At 38.4% G+C, this 12,511-nt stretch overlaps 1 protein-coding gene across 2 annotated transcripts in view; it reads right to left on the bottom strand.

Moving 5' to 3' along the window:
* Positions 1-12,511, bottom strand: part of SNRPE (small nuclear ribonucleoprotein polypeptide E) — a 106,543-nt gene that overhangs the window by 54,626 nt on the left and 39,406 nt on the right. Inside the window, exons 5-7 of one of the 2 annotated variants that reach the window (XR_009254460.1) lie at positions 5,404-5,475; positions 1,702-1,814; positions 816-939 (exon numbers count right to left, since the gene is read on the bottom strand). Coding sequence is in view for 1 of the 2 variants with exons in the window: in XM_058701857.1 (XP_058557840.1) it covers positions 5,405-5,475 (71 nt within the window). In the remaining variant the exon portion in view is untranslated. Of the gene's footprint in view, positions 1-815; positions 940-1,701; positions 1,815-5,403; positions 5,476-12,511 lie in introns of those variants that run through there. The other variant, XM_058701857.1, reaches the window with a different exon arrangement.

Genomic DNA, 12,511 nt, shown 5'->3' with positions numbered 1-12,511 from the left:
TTCCAAAATTCAAGGATTCTGTCATCCAGTTCATACTTCTCCATGAAAAAAGACAATATTGTACCACCTCTTTAGGTACCCATTTTCTTCTCAAAGACAGGGCAATAATATTTCTCTTTGGCCTAATTAATAGTATTTCAGCAAAGGTGAGTCTTATAAGATGCTCAGGTCTAATTTCAATTAGTCTAATGTCAAGTAGTCTAATTTCAATTCATTCCACAAACGTTTGCTGAATGCATACTGTGTCAGGATTATACTAAGGGGCTTCTAAAATAAATCACCAACAACAGAAAACAAAGTTAATTAGAAATAGATCCTGCACGGGGCGCCTGGGTGGCGCAGTCGGTTAAGCGTCCGACTTCAGCCAGGTCACGATCTCGCGGTCCGTGAGTTCGAGCCCCGCGTCAGGCTCTGGGCTGATGGCTCGGAGCCTGGAGCCTGTTTCCCATTCTGTGTCTCCCTCTCTCTCTGCCCCTCCCCCGTTCATGCTCTGTCTCTCTCTGTCCCAAAAATAAAATAAAAAGAAATAGATCCTGCATTCCCAGATTTTGGATTTGTGCAGCACTATGGAAGTATGTCTCAGACTCCTTTCCACTGACACCAACCATTGCAGTTTCCATAGCATCAATGTTTATGCATTTCATTGAAGACTAGTGCCTTGTCCCTGAATTCTCTGATATTCTCTCATTCCCTCAGAGGCCATATACAGCTCCCATTTTCTTCATTCTATTTTTCCAGTGTTTGCTCTAGGACCTTTAGGAAAATGTGAATTGTATCAATTAGGATTTGATCAAGGAAGCAGACCACTATGACTGAAATAGAGTAAAGGATTTATTATGGGGATCGGGTCTTTTGCAATCATGGGAGCTAGTTAAGCAGTCTGTGTAAGTCTGTTGCTTCTACATCTGGCATTGGCCCTGAAGTCAGCAAGGCCAGCAGCTGCAAAAGGAAGATAGACACAATGTCGGAGAGACAGAGGACAAAGTGGAACCCATGAGGACAAATGAGCTGTGTGTGTCTCTTTCTCACTTCTTCTACTCTAAATGCAATAGGGGATCTATATGGTAGGTTGGTGTTCCTCAGCATAGAGGACATGAACATGGCCCAGAATTTGGAGAAGATGAAGGAGGAGATCCAGTGGGATATGGCTCCTGCCCCAAACCAACAAAATGAACCAGCAGACAACTGACAACATGTAATCTACGTAACTGCACCTGCCCTACGCTGACCTTTAGAGCACAAAATTGGCTACTACTTTACTCTTACCTTCAAAATCTCATGCAAATCTCTCTTGTGACAATTCTAACTAGGAAGCATACAGGGAAGGATACGAGGAGGAATATAGTTCTACCTTAGCTACCATCGACACAGTACAAAGCTGTCATCAGAATCAATGCACAACTGGACAGTCCTTCCAAACATTTCCTCCCTTACTCTTCAGAGCCTTTTAAGGATTCATTCCTGTGTTCTCTGCTACTGTACTTGTTTCTATTATCAGGCTAGGAAAACAAAAACAAAAAACTACAGGAAAAAATTATTATTTAAAACCCTAACATAAAATTCTAAAACTTTACATTAAGACATATAATAAAACTAACTAAATAAAAATATACTATGTTCAACATTAAAAAGTTAGTAAGAGAGGTGCCTGGGTAGCTGAGTTGGTTAAGCATCCTACTTCAGCTCAGGTCATGATCTCACAGTTTATGGATTCAAGTCTCACGCTGGCCTCTGTGCTGACAACTCAGAATCTAGAGCCTGCTTCAGATTCTGTGTCTCTCTCTCTGTCTCTCCCCGCTCATGCTCTGTCTCTCCTAAAAAATAAGTAAACATTAAAAATAATTTTTTAAAAAAGCTAATAAGATAGGAAGTTAGGCCCCAATTAATCTCAAAATTCAATCAAACTCCATGCACAATCCTAGTAGACTTATTTTGTAGAACCTATACTTTGCATGAAAGATGAAAGGGCCAGGCACCTGGCTAGCTCAGTCCCTGGAACGTGCAACTCTTGATCTCAGGGTTGTGAATTAGAGCCCCATATTGAGCGTAGACATTACTTAAAAATAAAATATTAAAAAAAAAAAAAAAAAGATTAAAGGGCCAGCAATAGCCAGGATAGTTGTAAAAAAAACAAGGTAAGACTTACTCTACCAGGACCAATAGGTGGTTGCCAGAGGAGGGGGTGGAGGAATGGGCAAAATGAGTGAAGGGGTCAAATGGTAAAAATTTCCACCTATAAAATAAATGTCAGGGGGATGTAAAAAAAAAAAAAAAAAAAAGACCTAGAATAAAGACATAATATTGAACACCAGGGTGATAGTATAGGGATTGTCAAGGCTGCCAGTGAACCAGAATAGAGAGCTAAGTGCAGATAAATACAAATATGATCAAGGTGACATTGCAAATTTTGTAGGAAAAAAAAGGATTATTGAAAAAATAATATTAGAATAATTAGTAATTCATAATTAAAAAAATTATGAGATCCCTATTTTATATCATGTACAAAAAAGAAAACTCTAGGGGCACCTGGGTGGCTCAGGTGGTTAACTGTTCAACTTTGGCTCAGGTCATGATGTCATGGTTTGTGGATTCGAGCCCTGCATCAGGCTCCCTGCTGTCAGCACAGAGCCTGCTTCAGGTCCTCTGTCCTTTTCTCTCTCTGCTTCTCCCCAGCTTGTGCTCTCTCTCTCTCAAAAATATATAAATATTAACAACAACAACAACAACAACAACAACAAAAAAGTAAAAATCTAGACAAAGACCTAAATGCAAAAAACAAAATTGAAACATTTTTAGGAGAGTATTGGAGAATTTTTTTATGACGTTGGATATAAACGTTAAGGAAAAAACTGGTAGATCATGCAATTCTTGATCTTGGGGTCATGAGTTCAAGTCCCATGGTGGGCCTAGAGCTTACTTAAAAAAAAAAAAAAAAAAGGATAGTATTATAACTTAAAACTTTTGTAAAACAAGAGACCATAGATAAAGTGAAAAACAAGCCACAGGCTAAGAGAATATGACTGCAATAAATATTACCTACAAGGAGTTAATATTTAGAATATATAAAAAAACGCGACACCACAATAAGAAAGTAAAAAACAACTTAATAGAAAAATGGGCAAAAGATATGAACAAGCAATTTGCAGAAGAGAAAACCCAAGTAGCCAATAAACATAAGAAACTCAATGTCTCTACTAATAAGAGAAATGCAAATTAAAATAGATTTTTTTACTCATATTCATCAGACCAAAAAACATTTTGAAGTCTACAAAAACCAGTATTGGTGAGAATGTGAAGAACCAGGAACTTATACACTGCTAGTGAAAGGTAAATTGGTACAACTATTTTGGAAAATGATTTGGCAATAACTAGTAAAGTTTAAGATGCACATAACACATGACCCAACAACTCTAGTTGAGTAGAAATATTCTAGTCTAGGGGTGCATGGGTGGCTCAGTCATTTGAGCCTCTGACCCTTAATTTTGGCTCAGGTTATGATCTTACAGTTCATGAGACTGAGCCGTGTGTCAGGCTCAATGTTGACAGGGTAGAGCCTTCTTGGGATTCTCTCTCTCCTTCTCCCTCTGCCCCTGCCACTTGCTCTGTTTCTCTCTCTCTCTCTCTCTCAAAATCAATAAACAAACATTATTCTCTCAAATAAATAAACATTAAAAAGACACTCTAGTCTAGAGAACTCTTACATGTGTGTACAAGGAGAACTATCAAGAATATTCATTACAGCACTAATGTAACACTGAAAATTGGCAACAATCTAAATGTCCATCAATAGGTAGTTAGAAAATAGAAACTGAGGCATATTTGATATTTGGTCCTATAAAGATATTTGATGGTTAAAATGACTCTACTAGAATTACATATACTACCATGGATAAATATAAAAAATAATCTTGAAAGGGAAAGGCAATTTGCAGAATAATATAATATTCTATAATATATATTATAATAATAATATAAAGTTTAAAAACAGGCAAAACACTAGCATATATTATATTATACAGTAAATATAAAAAACACACAAAAATGATATACATTAACATAATGAACACCACCGGGAAGAAAGAGAAAGAGATTTTATCATAAAGGGTACAAAGTGGATTCAACTATATATGTAATGTTCAACTTCTCAAATAAAAATTCTGAGGGGTGCCTGGGTGGCTCAGTTGGTTGGGCATCCGGCCCTTGATTTTGGCTCAGGTTATGATCCCAGGTTTGTGGGATAGAGCCCTGTGTTGGGCTCTGCACGCTGAGTGTGGACCTGCTTGAGGTTCTCTCTCTTTCTCTCTCTCTCCATCTCCCTCGGGCCGTCTCCCCAGCTTGTGCTCGCTCCCTCTCTAAAAGAAAAAAAAAAAATCTGAAGCAACAAATGTTAAGAAGTGACAAGCTGGGTTATAGATATATTGTGTGTGTTTTTTTTTAAAGATTTTATTTTTAAGTACTCTCTACATCCAATGTGGGGTTCAAACTTACTACCCTGAGATCAAGAGTCTCATGCTCTCCTGACTGAGCTAGCCAGGTGCCCCTGTTTCCTTCACTTCTAAGTTCCTGCCCTTCCATTCCCACTGCCAATGCCTGATCCTCAGACTATTTTTGGCTAAAAGCCCTGAATTTTCTTGACTTTCTCATAAACTTTTAGATTTTTCTTGGCATTCATAAAAGGTAAGGACAGTTTTCTTTCCCATACTTTTTTTTTTTTTTTTTAATTTTTTTTTCAACGTTTTTAATTTATTTTTGGGACAGAGAGAGACAGAGCATGAACGGGGGAGGGGCAGAGAGAGAGGGAGACACAGAATGGGAAACAGGCTCCAGGCTCCGAGCCATCAGCCCAGAGCCTGACGCGGGGCTCGAACTCATGGACCGCGAGATCGTGACCTGGCTGAAGACGGACGCTTAACCGACTGCGCCACCCAGGCGCCCCTCTTTCCCATACTTTGTAGATGGAGAGATTAAAGCCCATAAAAATGAAGGGACTTTAGCCAAAGTTACACGGGGTATTTAGGAAAATAGCTAGGATTGAAATAGAATTTTTCTTCCTCTTCTTCTTCTTCTTCTTCTTCTTCTTCTTCTTCTTCTTTTTAGTTTATTTGTTTCTGAGACACACACACACACACACACACAGAGAGAAAGAGAGAGAGAGAGAGAGAGAGAGAGAGAGAGAGAGAGAATCCCAAGCAGGCTCAACTCACGTGGGGCTCAAACTCACAAACCATGAAATCATAACCTGAGCTGAAATCAAGAGTCAGATGCTTAACCAACTGAGCCACCCGGGTGCCCCTAGAATTCTCCTGATTCTTGACTTTCTATTACAAACACTCTGTCATAATATTAAAAACAAAAACAAAAGCAAAACCAAGTAAACTAACAAGATCAATTAAAAGTACATACCTCAGGACTTCCTGAAAGATGGCAAAGAGTAACTGTGCCCCAGACTCCAAGCTTTCCCTGCTCTCCAAATTTCTAAAAAACGAATCATTGAAATAAGGAGAAACATCAGTATCAACAGTAAGATTTAAGGAATTAAACTCAAGGCAGCGGAAATACGTAGAAAAGTAATACAGGGCCTGTAGAAATAACAATACTATATTAGCTCGCAGTTAACCCAATCAATGAAATGGATAAACCATAAGAAACCACAAAAATACATTAGGGAGGAGGTGAAAGCTAATCCCTAAAGAAGATAAATGCAAGGGAACGTCTAGTCTAGAGGATCCTTGTATGTATTTGCTATGCAACACCTTGTCAGGATTATCACACTACCAAGTGAGATCATTCTGTAAAACACTAAAAACCAAAATGGACTCAGCAGGGTAAAGTAGCAACAGTGAAATGCAAAGTAATTTAGAGAAATGTATTAGGAAAGAAAAAATATAAATATATTTTAAAAGAACATGAAAGACGAAAGGCAGAACCAACCTTTGAAAGATAGAAATCTCAAAGAATGCAGAAAAACGGGCACATGTGTAATCAATAAAAGTATAAAAGAATATTTTTTCACCCAAATAAAGAACTGAGTCTGGACACAAAGAGAGCTCAGAGAGGAAATGAAAATTAACTAGCAGAGTCCAAGATCATGGCTTATGGGAAAAGAAACTAAATTACTGTAAAAAAAATAATTCTAAGCCTTCCAACCTGAAAAAAAAGCAGGCTCTATTCAAGTTAGAGCAGCTTTATATTTTGCCATTAAAACGAAACCAAAGGAATCACTGAAAAAACACACTTAATTCAAACGTAAGTTTCATTAGTAAACAAATGGGCCAGGAAACCAACATTAGTTTCGCAAAATAGGAGACATGTGGAGGCATATATCTTTTCATATTTGATATCTTCAAGAACACCGAGGCCTCTGGAAGCTACTGTTTGAAGAAAAGTGATTTTGAAGAAAAGTGGTATGTTACATGCCAACTTGGCTAGGATAACCCCCAGTTATTCACTCAAATACTACATTAGGTTTTACCGTGAAGGTATTTTGTAGATGTGTCTTCAGTTCATAATCAGTTAACTTTAAGTAAAAGAGATTACCTAGATTATCTGGCTGGGCCTGATTCCATCAGTTGAAATCTCTTCAGAGCAAAGCTTGGAAGAAATTCCACCTGTGAATTAAAGCCTTGGCTTGCTGGAGAGTTCCAGCGTGGCCTCTCTGATGACCTACCTTATGAATTTCAGACTTTTCTAGCCAGCCCTCACAACTGCAAAAGCCAATTCCTTGTAATAAATCTATTAATATATATCTCCTACTGGCCCTCTTTCTCTGGTGCCAATTTGACACAGAGACGTTAACTACAGTTGTTGGTAAGTCTTCTTCACTGATATAATATTAGAAAAAGGGTATGGAAGAGAGATTGATTTCCTAAATTATAAAGACTCACAGCAAATTAATTAAGAATGAGAAGAAAAAAAAAGAATGAGAAAGTATGAGAAAGTCAAAAGATAAAGAAGCCAAATGGTTGGGGTGCCTGGGTTGAGCGTTTGACTCTTGATTTTGGCTCAGGTCACAGTCCCAGGGGCTGGGGATCAAGCCCTAGCATCAGGTACTGCCCTGGGTGTGGAGTCTGCTTGGGGTTCTCTCTCTCTCATAAAAAAAAAAAAAAAAAAAAAAAGGGAATGCAAGCTGGTGCAGCCACTCTGGAAAACAGTATGGAGGTTCCTCAAAAAACTAAAAATAGAACTCCCCTACGACCCAGCAATTGCACTACTAGGTATTTATCCAAGGGATACAGGTGTGCCGTTTCGAAGGGACCCATGCACCCCCATGTTGATAGCAGCACTACCGACAACAGCCAAAGTATGGAAAGAGCCCAAATGTCCGTCGATGGATGAACGGATAAAGAAGATGTGGTATAGATATGCAGTGGAGTATTACACGGCAATCAAAAAGAATGAAATCTTGCCGTTTGCAACGACGTGGATGGAACTGGAAGGTATTATGCTAAGTGAAAGTGGTCAGTCAGAGAAAGACAAACATCATATGACTCCACTCACAGGAGGACTTTAAGGGACAAAACAGATGAACGTAAGGGAAGGGAAACAAAAATCATATAAAAACAGGGAGGGGGACGAAACATAAGAGACTCTTACGAATGGAGAACAAACAGAGGTTTACTGGAGGGGGTGTGGGAGGGGGGGATGGGCTAAACGGGTAAGGGGCATTAAGGAATCTACTCCTGAAATCATTGTTTCACTATATGCTAACTAATTTGGATGTAAATTTTAAAAAATTAAAAATTAAAGAAGAAGAAGAAGGAGGAGGAGGAGGAGGAGGAGGAGGAGGAGGAGAAGGCGGCAAATGCTTATTTTACAATATGATAGCCCGAGTTATATTTTATTAGATACCCATAAACAGGCAAATAGAGAGTTAAGAATGTTTTTGGACTCCAGATATTTACTGGTGGAGTTAAAAATTGGGTGTTTGTGGTAGCCAGCTTCCAAGATAGCTCCCGATCTCCCTGCCTCCTGTATTTACATCCTTGTGCTGTCCCTTCCCACAGTACCAGCACTGGTCTGTGTGACCAATAGGATACAACAAAAGTGACAGTTATCATTTGGAAGGTTAGGTGATAAAAGATATTAGAGCTTCCACCTTGATCCTTCTCGCTCTCTTGGACCATTTGCTCTGGGGGAAGCCATCTGCTAGATCCCGAATAATCCTGTGGAGAGGCCACGTGGGAAGGAACAAGGCCTCCAGCTAATAGCCACCAATGAACTATGGTCTTTGAGCACAGCTACCTGAGTGAGCTTAGAAGCAAACTTCCCAGCATCCAATCAAGTCTTCAGAGGACTGAAGCATCAGGTGACTTGTAGACTGTAATCTCAAGCACACCCTATTCAGACCTGCCCAGCTAAACCCCTCCTAGATTCCTGACTTTTAGAAACTGGGTGAGATAATAAATGTTTGTTGTTTTAGCTATTACGTTTCCCTGTCAGATTGACTTAAAAGGCAAAAGGAAACAAAGTAAAACTCATAGAAGAGGCAGAATTGAAGAAGCAAGAATAAAATTTAGGAAGCATAAAGAGAAAGTAAAATAAACCAAGAATAACAATTAAAATTATCCTAAATAGTAGAAATCTTGCTATTAGAAGGGGAAAAAGCATCAATTATTTAAAAATCAATGAAATAATATATTACTAACATAGATACGTAGAAGCCAAGAGGCCTGGGAAAGCTAAACATCAAAGAATGGGCAAAAATAAACTACACTGACAAAAAAGGAAAGCAGCAATAGCAATATTAATATCAGATGAAACAGAATTTAGGGCAAAAAAGCACTTAAGGCAGGTGGTTACTGCATATGATAAAAGGTAGTCAATAATGAATAAAATAATAAAGAATTTATATGGACCAACATGACAGCTAATTATATCATGTAGATTAATACCCATGTCATGTGAAAATTATAAAAATACAATTACAATGGAAAATTTTAATTCTTCAATATCAATGAAAGATTAAGGCTATAATATATGTAAAGCTATAAAGGATCGGGGGGGCGTGGGTGACTCAGTCGGTTAAGTGTTTGACTTCAGCTCAGGTCAGGATCCTGTGGCTCTGCACTGACAGCTTAGAGCCTGGACCCTGCTTCAGATTCTGTATCTCCCTCTTTCTCTAACCCCTCCCCATTTGCACTCTGTTTCTCTCTCTCTCTCAAAAACAAATAAATATTAAAAAAAAAAAAAAAAGCTGGAAAGGATCTAAACACTATAATTCATAATGAAGAACATTATTGCAGATTTTATATTCTACAAATAATGGCTATATATGTTCACATATAGAAATTGAACATATTAGATTATTGAGAAAAATCTCATTAAAGACAACAAAATATTTAATAGGCTATATTTTTTTATCTGTAGTTAAACATTAACTGCATTAATGTTTTCTTATAAAGAGTCCACAGTCATCTGTAAAATAAAGTTTCCACAAATAAGAACTTGGACAAAAAGAAAGAGAAATGTAAACAGACTGCTTTTGCAGGCCATAAAAGTATACGGCAAATGTCAGCAATTATGATCAGTTACTTCTTTTAAAAATCATAATAAAAATATCAACCTATCTAAATCTTTGTGGGAAAGTCAAAGCAGTATTTGGAGGAAAATGTATAGTTTCAAATATCATATTTTTTAAGACAGCAAAGAGATTGGATATAAAAGCAACAAAATCGCCAAAAGTAAAGAATGGGGCCAGTTAAAACCAAAATAAAGTTAACTGGAAGTAAAAGCAATTTGATTTTGTAAACACTATGAAATAGACAAGGCTCCAGCAAATGTAATCAAGAAGAGAGAAAAATAGGGGTGCCTGGGTGGCTCAGCTCAGGTCATGATCTCACGGTTCAGGAGTTCAAGCCCTGCATCAGGCACTGTGCTGACAGCTTAGAGCCTGGAGCCTGCTTCAGATTCTGTTATCTCCCTGTGTCTCTGTTCCTCCCCCACTCATGCTCTATCTCTCTCTGTCTCAAAAATAAATAAGCATTTGAAAAGTTTTTTTAAAAAAAGGCAATGTAACTTAAAAAGAGAGAGAGAAAAATAGACACAAATTGTTAGAAATAAGGAGGTAAGTAATATACGAACATGGTAAAATTTTCCCTATCCTAAAGAAAAACCCTTTCTTTTACTATAGTTCTCTCCCTCTCCTTTTGAAAGACCCTCTCAAAAACAAATGATGTGGGGCGCCTGGGTGGCGCAGTCGGTTGAGCGTCCGACTTCAGCTCAGGTCACGATCTCGCTGTTCGTGAGTTCGAGCCCCGCGTCAGGCTCTGGACTGATGGCTCAGAGCCTGGAGCCTGTTTCCGATTCTGTGTCTCCCTCTCTCTCTGCCCCTCCCCTGTTCATGCTCTGTCTCTCTCTGTTCCAAAAATAAATAAACGTTGAAAAAAAAAAATGATGTTTTTGGAAATATTGTATGTTTTCTGATGATAAGAGTAAAACAAGACTTACATTTCTGTTAGTAGAGTAGATTACACACAAGAAGACGGTCCCACCTGCTAAAAGCAACGAAAATCAGTGGGTTTTTTAGAAAATTGAAGTACAGTCAACACACACACAATGTCACATTGGTTTCAGGAGTACGACATAGTGATTTAACAAGTCTATACCTTGTGCTACGCTCACCACAAGTACAGCTACCATCTGAAATCACCGGATTTTTAAAAAGTCTCCAAGGTACTCAGAAGCTGACAAGAAATGAAAGATTCCTTAATTTTATTACCTTTATTCTAAGCCATTATTGGTTGAAAGAGATACCACTGCTTTATTCACTACTAAAAAAGGGATACAAGCCGTCAAACTATAACATAATGCTTTCTTATAATTAATACCTCTTGTTTTGTACTTACTGAAAGAGATATTTAATTTTCTAAAGTTTAGTTATTTATTTTGAGAGGGAGAGAGTGTGTGCGAGCTGAAGAGGGGCAGCGAGCGAGGGAGAGAGAAAGAGACTAAGCTGACAGAGCAGAGCCCAATGCAGGGCTCGAACTCGTGAACAGAAAGAGATAGTTTAGGCTTAGTCATCTACTTTAAGTATAAATTACTCTTAGGTATTTATAAACAGCAAAACATAAGTGAAAAAATCATTTGCCTAAAACTTCCTCATTTAATCTTCCTCTTCCACACAACGCTCTGTGCCATCAAGAACACAAGCGATTTGTTATTTCATAAAATAATCCTTAAAAAAATGACAACCAGGTGGCACTGGACTCTCCAGCCTGACTTTGCAGTTATGTAGCACCAACCAACTTGTGACTCATGTTTCAGGAATGCTGCTGAATGCGTCTGATTCACTCTAAGAACAGTTCCCCTCCACAGACATTTGATTCCTAGGAGTTAAAAGAATGCTCCACCATCTGCCTCAAGATTTTCTTCCAAGCCACTGGTGGTTATTCTGCAAGATTTGATGCTTCGCTTTTGATATTCATACACACATAAACAATACATCTATGTTACGCCTGACCTTGGCTGCCAGTCAATCCAGGATGCCATCAGTTTAAGAGCTATATAGATTTCAGAGATGTTAAAATGTGTGTGTGTGTGTGTGTGTGTGTGTGTGTGTGTGTGTGTGTGTATGTGTGTGTGTGTGTGGGGTGGTGGTGGTGGTGGTATATTTTGGCTAATAAAATAAGATAAATTATAGTAGGGATGAAGACATGAAAGAAATCTACCCAAACTGGAAAAGCTTATAGTTCCCTTTTGATAGAACTTTGTCCCATGTGAGTTAAAAACAAAAGCCCAGGACTGCCTAAAATAGGGACTCTAAAAGGAGATTCTCCTCCCACCTCCCATAAGGCTGAATCCTCAAAGTGTTACACTCTCAGATTGAAGCCAATTAGAATTCATCTATTCCCTGCCCAACTATCACCACCAGAGGTCTACAACAAAAACTGCTCAAAACTTGGTGCTGGGTCAGGAAGAGGAGGAGATTATCTCCCCCAAGAATCTGTAACCACCAGCTACTCCAGGGCAGGTGTGTAGCCCAACACATACAACCTAGATACCTGAAAAGAGTCTTAAGCCAAAAATTAGGTTTAATAGTAGTCTTAGTACAATGATGCCCTCACGTGCCCAAAAGAAGCAAAAGCAAATCTCCTGGAAGGAACTCATCTTCATCCCAGGCCTTAAAGATTTCCCAAAGGAGAAAGAAATTTTTTTAAATCAGTTCACAGTCAAACAACAATGTAATGAAACAAACACAAGTCACAAAACAACCAGGAAAGAAAGCACCATGAGCAAGAGCCAGCAGGAAAGACAGGAAAATCAGAACTGCAAAGACATCAGATATTAGAATTATCAGGCACCAAAAAGGAACAACCAACATATCGAAAAAGAAACCAAGAACTAAAAAAAGTAATAATTAAAACTAAAAATGTTCTGGGGCACCTAGCTGGCTTAGCTGGTAGAAAGTGTGACTCTTAATCTCGGGTTTGGGGGTTCAAGCCCCATGTTGGTATAGAGATCACTTAAAAATAAAATCTGTAACAAATTACAAAAATTGTTTTCTGAATAGGTC

Source organism: Neofelis nebulosa, chromosome 15 (genome assembly GCF_028018385.1).
Source record: "Neofelis nebulosa isolate mNeoNeb1 chromosome 15, mNeoNeb1.pri, whole genome shotgun sequence".
NCBI lineage: Eukaryota > Metazoa > Chordata > Mammalia > Carnivora > Felidae > Neofelis > Neofelis nebulosa.
The sequence above is the reverse complement of the archived record's forward strand: the minus strand, read 5'-3'. Positions and strand labels throughout refer to the sequence as shown.